Source organism: Malus sylvestris, chromosome 16 (assembly GCF_916048215.2).
Source record: "Malus sylvestris chromosome 16, drMalSylv7.2, whole genome shotgun sequence".
NCBI lineage: Eukaryota > Viridiplantae > Streptophyta > Magnoliopsida > Rosales > Rosaceae > Malus > Malus sylvestris.
The window spans coordinates 1,751,105-1,764,969 of NC_062275.1; the positions used below are offsets into that span (position 1 = coordinate 1,751,105).

The following is a 13,865-nucleotide window of genomic DNA, read 5'->3' on the forward strand; positions in this document are numbered from 1 at the left end:
TTGCTGAAATAGTAAAATCAACATGACCGACATAAGGCTTGACACGTGAAATGTCTCAAATGGCCATGTATGTATAGTGTACCTAGAACAACACGATGGATCATATTGATTGTCCTATTACTTTCAGCATAAAGGATTTGTAATGTCCTACAACCAAGGATTTAAATATCGATATTTTAACAAGTATCAAATGAGTTATCGTCAAAATATCGCGATATTATCGATAATATCGCGATATTAATCATAATATCGCGACATTAGTTATAATATCGTGATATTATCGCGATATGACATCCAAAAATTCTTAAAATTTTCTGAAAAGTCTCAATTTTGAGACTAAAGGGATTCGAACCCCCTCCCATTTGAGTCCTTAACGCCTTAACCACCATCACTTATGTTGTTGTGATAATATGCTACTATATTTATATATATTGTTTTGTTTTTAATTCTTTTTACAAGAAACAAATTTGCACATATTCCAAATTTTTTGTGGTATTATATTTTAAATTGTGTCAATTAATTACTTAGTCAATGGCATGTGGTTTTTAATTTTTCTATTTTTTATTTGGTCACTTACATAGGGTTGGAAAAAATTCCCGAAAATCCCAAACCAAACCGAAAAAGTCCCAAACCCAAACCGAAAAATCCCAAACCAAAACCATCCTGAAGTTCGGGAATCCCATCCCGAAAAATACCGAAATTTTTTATATGGGATTGGTTTCCAAATCCCATTTGTTTGGTAATCCCGAAAAATACCGAAGTATTCGGTTTCCTATTGACTTTTGGGTTTTGGTTCTTGAAAACCATTGCCATGGTTGCTGACTACTCTTCATAATACACTTACTCTACAAATAGAGATGATGAAGATAGTGAAAATTTTGAATCTCATAGGAACTCTATGTGGTACTAAGTCACTCATGTATCTTACCATGCAATGTATAAAGTGTAAAATATTGTACTAATTCATTATATATAAATGATTATGGTGTGTTTAAACTTCTTTCATTAATTACTACATATTTTCTACATTCACAATGTTTGCCAGCTCGCTATATAATCAACTTAAATCAGTTAAATCCATCATGCAATGCATTTCCTTCTAATTTTTTGTGATAACCTAATAGATAATTGACTAAATAAACATCCTGCAAAGTTTCAATAAAAATTTCCAAGTTTTTCTTACAATTTCCGTGGTTTCCATGTAATTTTTATCGATATCGATATTATCCCGATATTTCCATCGATATTTCCGTGTTTTCGGACTACCGATATTTCCGATATTACCAATATTTTCTTCCTTGCCTACAACCACCAATTTTGCCTAGTCCATTGAAATGAAAAGAGAACCAAACACAATCCAAATTGTATGATGTAATCAGCAACTGTGCACATCAGCCATGCATAATTGAGATCCAGTTAAGATTTATATATTAAATTATATACAGAATCATCTTTGTAAAAATGAGGTATTGATCACTTATTTAGCAGATCTATCTTTTCTGGAACTAACTGTAACCGGAGAGGCAGAAAGGCGATTTTGTTTATCTGAAACCACTGGGTAATCGAGTTTCTTACTATTGTTTTCATCTTTGTAAGACTTTGAAGGAGATGCTGATCCAAATATCTGCACTGTTAGGCTTCCACCTGAAGAGAAACAAGAAGTAAACATAAATAATGCATATCAAAAACAAACAAGTATACATCAACCTACAAGATGCTTGGGGATATGCTGAAGTGCAGGGGAAAGGATAATGCATTGGTAACGTCTAGTTGACAGTATGTTGAATACTATATAACCACTGTTTTTTCTACAGTAAAAGGTGGTTCGAACATCTAGCATGAAACTGGATAAATCTTTGCTGATGACAGTTTGTTAAATTCAAAGCATTGCGCTTATTGATGGTATACTCGGTAGTTTACTAATACTAGGTAATGATAAATAAAAATTGTGAGGTAGAGGTTTTTTTTATTCCCTCTAACCAGAGGTAAAGAGTACTTTACCTAGCACCAGAGCAGCGCCAACCCAACCAGTAGCACCCCACCTTTCCCCAAGGAGAAACCATGCAAAAGCAGCACCCCAGACCGGCTCCAAACTATAAATTATTGCTGTTTCTGTTGCTGATACATCACGCATTGCGGCCATCTGGAAAAAATACTTTCCATCAAAACTTTAAGCTAAAAAGATGCTTTCAAATAAAACAACATTGGAGAGTTTATTTTGTTTCGAAACAGCATAAGTAGTATACTCAACCAGAGGTCCTATAATTTACAAATATTAATTTTGTATACCGGCGATAAGATAAGCTTTATATCGGAGATATTTGTATCCATTGAATCACTAGTAACTTAGAATGCAAAACTAAATTACTCTCTCAGATCAGCATTTACACATACCTCTACCCATAAGCATAGACCAGTTGAAAATATGCCCGAATACAGTGTAGGTATCCATGGGAACACAACCATCCATTCCCAGAACATCCCCCACGTCCATAACGATGGGTTAAAATCTTGGAGGCCACCCGACCCTACTCCAACGCAGTACCATATAGCTGACATGACAGTAACAACACATACCTGAATGGAATCTTAGAACCTTAGAACTGTCCACACCACCAATGAAGATTAACAAGTAGCATTAATCACGATGTAATTAACATGGACATAACATAAGGACAACATATACTAACCTCATAACCGAGCAGAGCTAAGAAATTTTCACTTTTCGTGTTTCTCGAAATGTGCTCAGTTCTTAGCATATGGACACCAAAAAACACAGCACTTAAGAAGTTTAACAAGTCTCCAACCTGAAAAGGCTTTGTTTGTTACAATTTGACTAAGAGCAAGTGAGACAGACTGATCACCAAAATTATAAAAAATGATGATGATTCTCTATATATCTAAAAAGGGTAAAAATAACTTACACTGGGGGGCGATCCACTGGATTCCAGCATTGCAACCCCTATGATAGACACAAAAGCTCCAAACCAGGTACGAGCAGGAACTATTGCTCCTAACATACCATCAAGCAAGGGAACTATAACTACCTGTTAAATTCAACAAGAAAATGCCAAACATTGTACTTTCAGGTACTCCCAGAAAGCAAGAAATTTGCCTTCCCATATATGCATAGAAGGTTAATTAAGGTACTTACAGTGAACATGGACAGAAACGATGCACGACCAGCATCTGAAGTTTGCAATCCCAGTGCCTGCATGAGATACCCTAGACTGACCCAGAAACCCAACTCAATCCCTGCTTTACATGTCTGAGCATCACCTCGAGCTTGGAACACAAATGGGATGAACGGAATGGCTGACACAGCAAACCGCACAACAGCGAAGGCTGCCGGGTCCATGACGGCTTCCACCTCTTTTACAATCGAGAAATTACTGGCTACAACAAGCGAACAAAATGAGTGAAACAAATTTAAAATTGTGATCCACACACTTCCAATGAGCCTCTCGCGCCCGAATTTTATACCAAGCAACTCCAAATCAACCAGTTTAAATGCTGCATTTCGTTTGTATTTTTCGTTATACATTACTAATTGAATATCTGTTAGAAAGTAAGTTCTGCCCCCTCAATACCAAACCGCGGTAAGCTCTTTAGTTCGATCTTCACCTAAAGCTCTACATGATCTCTCTGTTCAAGGCCTAAACCCTATATTTCTTTTCCCTTTACACATATCCTTCTAAAGTTTTCTACTTTCGCTCAAAAATTCGAAATTTTACAGAATCGGGTCGTTTCAACTTAACTCGAGCTACCATATTGCGTATGATCAAATGAAATATTTTTCCACATTTTCATGGTTTTATGAACAATCAAACGTTAAGCAGAAAATAATTTATGAAAATATTAAAAAGGTTTAAAAAGGAAGAAGCTTTTTACCATAAACGACGGTGATGACGTTGAGCAAGATGATGCTCCTAACTTTCTTGGAAGCGAAAAAGATCCTTCGCCACAGATATCGTTTGCCGAACAAGGACTTGAAGCTCAAGGTCGTTACTCTCCTTTCGTCTTGCGATCGATTTTCACTGGAATTTTTAACCAATGTGGTTGGGTTCGGATTCGGATTCGGATTCGGACCATCCAATTTCATTGGCTTTCTAAGTCCCTGTTTGGCATTAGGTTTAGAGCTACTACTAGGAGAACAAGGAGGAGGAGGAGGATAAGAAGAAGCGGTTAAACGAGGTCGTTTCCGGGGATTTGTGTGAAAGGAAGAGAAAGTTGAGGAGTTAGTAGAAGAAGAGCATTTGATGGCGGTGGTGGCGCGAATCGATGAATTCCACGACCACCCGAATGGTGATTGGGCAGCCATGGATGAGCACTGGAGCACCGAGCAGAGAACCCAGAGGAACCGCGCGATGTAGCTGAGATTAATTTACCAGTTACACCTGAAATTACTGAAGCACCCTCGTTGATATTTTGGTTCTATTTTTGGGTCAAGAAAGTTGATATTTTGGTCAAGTCTCCGACTGTAAGCCCGTTAAAATATCTAAAAATATTGTTAGGACGGTTCAGTTCGGTCGCTTGATCTTAAAATTTAATATGAGTAATGCTAAGCACATTATTTTTTTAGATTAAATTAATAAAAATAAGCATATTAATTAATATTGTAATTATTAACAATGACGTTATATGATTTACAATATATAATTTAAATAGATAGTAACCTATCTTAGTCTTGATTTGATGTGCGAATTAATTTGGTTTGGAATAGAGTTGATTAAATACACATCAAATTTAAATTTTAAAAGATTTTTTTTAGTTACAGAACACGAACGGTGAACTTGTAGGTTCATTACTTGAGCTCAAGTTTAGAATTCGACTGCCACACAAGTGAAGACAAGTTCTGCACCCAGCTCAGTTGAATGAAATGGAAACTTCCATATGTTATAAGGTGCAGAAAAGTTGCACCCAGAGTCGGCAGAAATATATGAGAAGCTGAAGGACTTATTGACACAAGTGAAGAGTATAGTTTACATTCCAAATACCGGTTCTGTGTTTCATCTTTCATGTGGACATGGAGGAAAAGGAAGCCACGGTGAGCACTCACGGTGAAAAGCTTGCCGTTGCATTTAGTCTCATAAATTTAACTATTTAAGGCCCGAAAGCCCCATTAGGGTGGTGAAGAATTTGAGGATGTGTGACGACTGGACTGCCATAGTTTTTGTAAGTTTGTCTCCGGAGCTACCAAAGGGGAGATTGTCATGAGAGATAAAATCCGTTTTCATCATTTTCGAAATGGAGATTGTTCGTGCAACAACTTTTGGTGATCGCAAGAAATAGTGATGACTTAGAAATGATAAAGGCACAGTGATGTATTCTGGTTGTTGGTTTCCTCTCAATTTTGAGGTGTGTGATTGGAGAAGAACCACTGATGAGCTCACAACGGATACCAACTATTACACAAGGGTAACTTGTTATTGGCTACATAAATAATACTTGCACTAGCTCTTTTGCGCCATGTACTGATATATCAATAGAAGAAGGACAAAGTATCGATGCCGAGAGGCCAACAGAAATTTCATCTTTAGCAAATGCCAAAAAGGTGGATTTCCAGCATGAACTTCTGCATATCACATTGGTTGATAATGTTTTCAGTTAGGTTCGTTTACTGCAGCACCAAGGACTTTCTGCTCAGAATATGAAACATTCTTAAAAAACGTTACCAGTTGTTCTAATTTGTTCCTGACTCCTTAGCATGCCTAATGGAAGCCTTGTAAAATGGCTTCACTCTCACAACTGATAGATTGCAGAAGCTAAACGCGGCAGTTGGTGTTGCCTTACCATTTGCACATCTCTATCATGGTTGTTAGTCATCTGCAGTTCACTGTGATATAAAGGCAAGCATTGTCCTTCTTGATCAAGATATCGTTGCACATTCATCTGACTTTGGCTTTCCGATCTAGGGAAAAGCGGCATCTACTAACCAAGACCCTTGCTACGGTTGGCCATACCGCATCATGTAACGTTTCTAGCTACTTGATTAATTTACTTTTTCTATTTTCGTTGAAAATTTGTTCATAATATTATCGTGAAGGAGATCAAATTTGATTTATAAACAAATCAACTTTGTGATTTTTCCTGTTAGTAGTGAAGATAAATATGACATGGTGTGCGTTGCAGATTGCTGTTACAAAAGTCGAGAAAATAAGAGAGAGATTTCTAGCAAATATAGCAAGGCCTTGAGGTAAAGAGCCAGACTTCTATTTTTTTGGTATTTTCTTGTTTGTTCCTCCTCTACATATATGAGAGAACTTTCATTTCTGTGAAATAAAAATCATGAATGGAACTGTAGCTTGAGCAATTTAAATATACAATAAAAACCAACAAAATGATCTGCCAACATTAAAAGTTTTCATCTGATATGAGAGCCTCCCTTTTTGAGCAATTCCTCGCAGATAAAGACTTACATGCAACCTCGGGACGTCTCTCCCCTCATTTATGCTCTTTGAGTACCCCAAGTCCCTTTTCAATATCAACCACACTATAAGCTTCTTAAAACTCCCTTTGGACATTCGGGGATGTTTTGGTCGAGGGAACTCTGTATTGGCAATGTTATGGTACCAGCTAGTGTTTCATATTAATTTTTATGTTTTCCAGCATCAACAAGAAAATTACTTAGAGCAACTCCAGCGTTGCTGGTTGCTCGGGGGACAGGCAAGGAGAAAGGGCCCTACGGCCAGGGGATGGGGATCCAGCGTTGTTGGTTGCTCGGGGGACAGGCGAGGAGAAAGGGCCCGAGCGACAGGCCCGAGCGAGGATTGCCAGCCCGAGAGCCTGAGGGTTGTGTGACGTATGGCTGATGTGTGGCATCGGTGCATGCGCTCGGTGTTCTCTGCGTCCTCCTTCCTCCTTCCTCCTCGTCCTCCTTCCCCTCCTCGCCCTCCTTCCTCCTCGGTGTTCCATGGCTGTTGCTGAGAGAGAGAGAGAGAGAGAGAGAGAGAGAGAGAGAGAACCGGTCCTCCTTCCTCCTCGGTTTTCCATGGTTGTTGCTGTGAGAAAAAGAGAGAGAGTACCGGTCAAAATTAGGAAAAAATAATAATATTTTATGGATTGGGTGAGAAAAATAATAATATTTTATGGATTGAGTGAGAAAAAAAATATTAATATTTTATTACTAATTGCCAGGGGGAAGGGTTTCAATGGTGGAGATGCAAATGACAATTACTATTTATTAATGGCAGTTACTGTTCACTAGGTGGATTGAATAGTAGATTGTCAGGAGGGAGAGCTCCAAGGGTGGAGTTGCTCTTATATCCAACTCTTTAATGACTTATACCATAATCCAGCACAAACAAAAAATCTTGCGAAAACTAAAAAAAAAAATGATATTTTTACAAAATGGGCTATAACTCGTGGTAAATAAGTTATGAGTAGGGAAAAACCGTAGATCTTCTTGTGTTGTTAAAATAAATATAATAATGCAAAATCTCAAATTCGAAGCTGTCACAAAACCCAACTTGGAAGTTCCCCAAATTAGTACTTGAAGAAGTGTAAATCAAAGGGACCAAATGCCCTCGCTCAGTCGTATCATTCTTCCAAGAAACATGTCTTCGTCGTTAAACGAAAGGAAATGCCAAAGAAAGTCCTGCATGCACTCTCTTGGTAAATCACCAAGTACAATGTACTTTTCACCTCCCTGCTGAGAGTGGAGCTTTTGTGTTTGTGGCTCCTCTGTTTTACTCCTTGTTATTAATGAAATCCAGCTTTACCAAAAAAAAAAGTACCACCGACTTCCCCAAGGTCTTAAACTACTTGTTTGTTAGTGCATATTATCTTATATTATTATGCTGATATTGGGCTTTGAGTTTCGAAATTAACTTTTACGGCACGAGTATATTGTTATTGTGACGTTTTGCGTCAGTGATATAATATTCAATAAAGAAAAACTTATACATGATATATTACTAACATGAAACATCCCGATATGTATTTTGTAGCATATACATCCTTCTCAGGTGTTTCTTAATCTTACCCAAAACTTCTTTTAGAGACTCGGAAAGATCACAACTTCAATGTAGATTATATTGTATCTTTAATAAATTTACTGAGAATTGAAGAAGATAATTTTGTAGGATATCAATCCTTGAAACCGATTATCTCTAACGATATCATCCACAACTTCAATCAACCATCACGTAGTTTAATGGCATATATGATGAAGTAAAATTTTTTGGTTGTTGATTTTGTGATAAACTTGGCCTTTCAACCAACTTGTCTGCCAGTGCGGTGTGATAAACTTACTTATAATGAAGAATGAAGTAGAAATTCGTGTGTCCTGCCCGTAATTTAGATCACATCAGTTGTGCGGTACCTCTAATAAAAGAGTAGACCCCTATATTTAGTCTCATTTATCTTCATGCTAGTCCCACGTAGCTAAATGTGCTGCCCTTTACGGACGTCGGCTCACAAAGATTATGTCATATAGCTCAACATCTTTCATCAAGTGATACGTGTCGTTAAGATGTATAAAGAACGGTAATAAAGGATGATTCAATGAAGATGTTGATTGAAGGACCCAAAAATATAAATATAAATGTCTTCGAAAAAACATAAAAAATAAAAAATAAAACATAGCAAGCAATAACATGTAAAACGTGAGTTCAAATCTTTTGCATTTATTTAGTTTCTGACCTTTATGCGGTGTCTCAAACCTCTATTATTGATTGACACATGTTCATAAAATTAACTTTTCTTATATTTATTGTCATAAATTCAACACGTATCAATTAACGATAGAGATTATAAAAAGACTACATACAAAATGAGTGTCGATGATTTGAGCTCGAAAATATTTGGGGTGGGTGGAAGCAATAAACGGGTTTTATGGGAGTTGGCAAAGAGAGAGATGAGGTGGTTGCATTTCTATCAGACCCTCTTTGACATCTCATAACACATTTATGAACGATTCCAAGCAAACATTCATTTCATTGGGAAATGCCCACTCTAATTAACTAATTTTCCCAAACAAATTATTAACCTCTAATTAATCGACATCTTTATTATTACGTGACGACCAGACCAGAATCTTTTGATTTTTGAACGCTAATTAATTAAGTAATCAAAAACTACTTGATTAGATATACTTGCTGAAATAAATAGCATTTTCTGTTCTCTGGCCAATTTTGGGTTTGCGGGCTTTTAGTTCTCTACACAAACTCAATTCCAAGGAAGTTTCCATGGCTTTGTTTAATTCTGGATCTAACCTTGAGAGCTTGAACTTTTTTTTGTCCACAGGTGACATTGAAAACATTGAGGGAACAACTAATACTATATTATGTAAAGCTTAAGTTAAAAGATGCATCTAAAGTACCACCAGTGTGGCTGCCCTTAATTCAAATCTAACAAGTGCGCCCCTACTAAACAAGGCAACAAGAGTTGTCCTAAAACCCTATGTATGACCTCCTTGAGTTCTTGAGATAGGGGAGGGGCACCCTTCCATTTGATATTCAGGTTCACTTATAGGTGACGTGGCTCTTTCTTGACATCATCACGGCCCAAATTCGCTTAGGAAATAGAAGATGTCTTACTCTCATCTTTTTGTCGAAATCTCTATGAGCTGCGAAAGCCTAAGATCAACTGCATCCACTGGAGCAAGGATTTTAGCCATGCCCCTCCCAATTGCAGTAGTAGGAGTAGCTACTTGTTTCATGGCTTTAGTTTGAGCTCTTCAAATCTTGAATCTCCATATTGACCCAATGTCGGGAGAATTGGCTTACCATGCCTCCACTGTTGTAGTTACCGTTGCAGGCGGCTACGGTGCTGTTTAAGCACATCAAAATAAAAATCATATTCAAAGTAAAAGTAAAAAAAAACGAGAGAGGTGGCCTGGTAGGCAAAAGCTCTATTTCCCTTTTTTTTTGTGAAGAAAGAGCGCCAACGCCAATAACGAGGGTTAAGCTTAAATACAAATACATGGTTGAAACATTTATTACTGTGTGGACTAAAGTTCTAGGATAACTCTCGCATTAGATAGAATAGAACAAACGTGAGGTCAAATGAGATCAAAATGTAGAGTGTTTTATGTTGATAGAAGTTATTCTCACCTCAAAACCAATTACCATGTAATGCCTATTAGAAAAAGAAAAAAAAAGTGACCTAAGTTATGTTGCCCATATATGTATGCTTTTTAACTTTCCAGTGATTTGCAACTTTAACTTCATATCTTCACACAAATAATGTGGTCGGAGTTCCTCTTTGCAAGTTTCTTTCCAAGGAATGGGTGGTGGCTTTTGGGAGTGTGAAAAATGGGGGAGTGCCCCGATGACTGTTTCAGGCAAAAAAACCATTGGCACCATTAATACATGTTGGGGGAATAGCACCCTAAATCCTTAGGAAGCGTGTTGGCCCATAGAGACAGGCATCCTCTTTGGGGGCAAAAATTTTAAAAAATGATGCATTTAAGTCAAATGCAGATCTAGGAACAATCAATCAAAAATTGTCCAATTCCCAGCCAATATTTATTTCGAAGGACTTACAACCACATGAGCCATGCCCCTACTTGCCCACGTGGCTCATTATTAGACGTTCATGTTTTGCCCTAGTAGGTTGAATGCTAGAGATACTTTAGACCAGTGGTCATGGTCGTGCTTTGAGTCAGTGCTGGGTGATTGGGTCTAAATATATTGCAAACCCTGTGTAACATGCATAATCATGGAGAAGAAGCACTAAGATAAATGGAGAAGCTCTTGCCCTTGTTCTTTGGCAATAGGTGAAATTCCACTAATTGGACCTTCAGATCCGGCTGACCATAACTATACACGATATATACCGTTTTCATCTTATTTCTCTTTACGCACACTTCAATTCATTTCTAATCTTTAAATACGTCAAAGAAGAATTAAAAGACAGAAATACACAAATGTGGCAATCATTTCCCCATTTAGTTTACAGTTTAGAAGTTCATGGGTATAGTATTTTTTGCATAAAAAACAAGAAACCCTAAATCCAACACTATAGACTTTCATCCAAAAGGCATTCACATTCTAGCTAAGATTTGACTCTATAGCTATACATTCTGTGCTGCAACATTGTGAATTATGTCTAGGGTTATGGGGAGCTCTGAACCATGACGACACGAACGAAATTAAAGAGGACAAAAATATAATAACTAGGGACAGCAATGAATTGAAGCTCTCTCACAAATTAAAAGAATTTCTAAACATACAGAAGGTAGAGAGAGAAAGGGTAAGTAAGAACAATTTTATGAGTCACTGTAAAAAGAAAACAAGAGCATTATTAACACTAGCCTTTCCAATTTTTGTTTTAAATCCTCTTACTATTCTCAGCATTTGCTTCTCTGCCCATAACCCTAATCATCAAACCCTACCGGAAAAGGCTAAAGCCATGCTCTCATTCTTTCTACCTCAGAAACAACAATAATTAAAGGTAAAAAAACACTGATGACATAAAGATGTTACACAGTTTCAGTTGATAAAAATCTAGCTAGCTACCTATAAGCTAAGCTAGCAGTAGTACGTACTGGAATACACAGGAGGAGGAGCAGCAACGGCAGCGGCAGCGGCCGCCCAGCGACAAAGTAAACCCTAACCACACAACCACTGATATCGAAACAAAAAAGGTAATTGATTTCGATATTAATTAGTTGTGAAGAGGGTTTGGACCTGTATGAACTTTTCTCTTGTCTTCTCCGTATAGCTTGTCTGGGTCACCGTTGGTCGCCGGAAGATGATGAACATGGTGAGATGGACTGTTCGAAGGTGCATAAAACGATACCGTGCCCAGAAATCGTGCTTTCCGCGGCTGCGAACTCATTATCCGGCCGGTCCACCCATTGTCGTGAATAGTACTAGTAGTAGTAGTACTGGCAAAAACCACCAAAGTACTCGTTTGAGTACAAATTAAAACGAGCCAGAAGACGAAAGTCGCAATGCTTCTAGCTTCTCCACGACCATTTCTGCTTCCTCTTCTTGTTCCACCTTCTCTGGCAGCTCTCATTGCACCAACTAAAAATGTTGTAAAAAATGCCAAAGACTAACAAAACTTATAAAACAAAAAATGCAGTGCAAGTAGAAGTACTACTTCTGGGAAAAGTGGCTTTTTTTGGCAGTGATTTTCAGTGAAGGAGAAGAGGGAAACAGAAAAAAGGTTAAAACCTTTTGGTGCTTGTTGGATTTTCCTTGTCTTGTGGGTCTAAAGGCACATGAGCTTGACCCTTGATTCCTGGAACCTTCTTATATTTTCTTATTTGATCATCTCTTCTGAGACTGAGAGACTTGGGAGTCTGCACCTTTTACTCACCCCACCACCGCTCACCACCGCTTTGATTTGATTTTTTTTCTTTGCTTTGCTTTTCGGTATCTGTTTGGTTTTTTGTGTGTTTTAATGTTTTTTTATATATAATATACATATTTATAAGGTTTCTCATATATGCTGCTGGCTCGGACTTGGAGACGGTGTAGGACTGTCCAGAATTAATAGCCGTTGTCCCCGGAACATTTTCAAACCTAATCTAGCAATGTGGAAAAAAAAAAATGGAGCCTTGTAATAAACCAACTAGCTCATCTTATGCTGTGTTTACTAATGAGGAAATAAAATGTTGGACCTCGATTACCAATCTTTGTGTTTATGAATTATACAGGAATGAAAGTAAAAATGGAGCTTATACAATATCAGAAATCGGATTCAATTTCTAATTTGGGGGGAACTCGATTCTTGATCGGCTAGGAAGTGGCATTCTAATTTTTTTAATAAACAACACATTAGAAATTCAATTTTTATCCACTTTATCCTTATATTATTCCTAAACTTCCAAGCTTTGCTAAAATAAAAAGAACATTTTAGTAAGGCTTTCTAGCCAAAATGATCTCTAAGATTTGCATAACTCCTCATTTTGGTCATTGAGATTTAAAATCAATTGAAGTGGTCCTGAGATTGTCCACCATCAATCATTTTGGTCATTCCAATGCAAAATTATGTTAAATAAGAATCAAAATGACAAAAATTAAGGGTATTTTGATCATTTTATTCTTATTTGATGGAGATTTTTCAAGGAATAATAAAAATGATTGATGGTGGACAAACTCAGGAACCAATTCTATTGATTTCAAATCTCATGGACCAAAGTTTGGAGTTATGCAAATCTCATGGACCATTTTGGCTAAAAAACCTTTTAGTAATCAAAGTAGTTTCAAAATTGATTGAGAGAAATCAATAAACAACTTATATACAATCAATATTATTCTTACTCCAAGTTGAGATAGATTAGTAAATAACTTTAATGTGAATTTCAATTCTAATTCCTTATTAATTCAATTATTATCACAAATTACGAACAAGGAAACATGTCATTAGTATAGTAGTACTTCTCTTTGTAACGCTAAACAATGTCTCAATTTCAAATCTCACATTACAATTATTAAGAAAATAGTAAAACTCGGTCGTTGTATTGTCTTATGGTTTATCAATTGATTGTGACACAAATTTTTTTTCTTTTCTTTTTAGTATGTAGCTAGGGATGTACTAATTTCTCTGAATCTCTATCTCTAATTACATGATTTTACAATTCTCTTATTATGCTTCAACTCTTTGCCCTTCATGGCAAGTTGTATGCGTACGTCTTTATCATAGCCATCGTTTGAGAATTCAGATCTCTCCGGAACCGACCGGTGCGGAGATTTGGATCACTTATTTTAAATTTTGCCAGCCTTATTAGTCTATTCCACTTATCCACCTCATACAAACTAAGGATTTGAATCACTATTTTCTCTCTTCAACGACCCAAATTTCCAGATCTTTAAACTCCAAACACAGAGGTCCAAAGAGAATTTCGACCCTTCATTTCAAACTGTGTGATGCTATTTAAATGTAAAGTAGGCAGAGAAATGTTGACCAGC

General features: G+C 37.0%; 1 protein-coding gene across 1 annotated transcript; it reads right to left on the reverse strand.

The window, feature by feature from the left end:
* Positions 1-1,362: 1,362 nt before the first annotated feature.
* Positions 1,363-4,437, reverse strand: LOC126606296 (uncharacterized). Its single transcript, XM_050273667.1, has 7 exons — positions 3,892-4,437; positions 3,155-3,396; positions 2,925-3,047; positions 2,691-2,807; positions 2,395-2,577; positions 2,002-2,143; positions 1,363-1,644 (listed from the first exon to the last, which is right to left on the reverse strand). Exons 1-7 carry the CDS (start codon positions 4,319-4,321, stop codon positions 1,478-1,480), a joined length of 1,404 nt encoding a protein of 467 aa, XP_050129624.1. The 5' UTR covers positions 4,322-4,437; the 3' UTR covers positions 1,363-1,477.
* Positions 4,438-13,865: the final 9,428 nt, after the last annotated feature.

What these genes read in the sequence shown, in the direction of transcription:
- LOC126606296 (XM_050273667.1), bottom strand. Translation starts at nt 4,321, where the DNA reads ATGGCTGCCCAATCACCATTCGGGTGGTCGTGGAATTCATCGATTCGC. An exon ending in TAGCTCTGCTCGGTTATGAG is followed by an intron (nt 2,578 to 2,690) that starts GTTAGTATATGT and finishes GATTCCATTCAG; the next exon opens with GTATGTGTTGTTACTGTCAT. An exon ending in GTCTATGCTTATGGGTAGAG is followed by an intron (nt 2,144 to 2,394) that starts GTATGTGTAAAT and finishes TATTTTTTCCAG; the next exon opens with ATGGCCGCAATGCGTGATGT.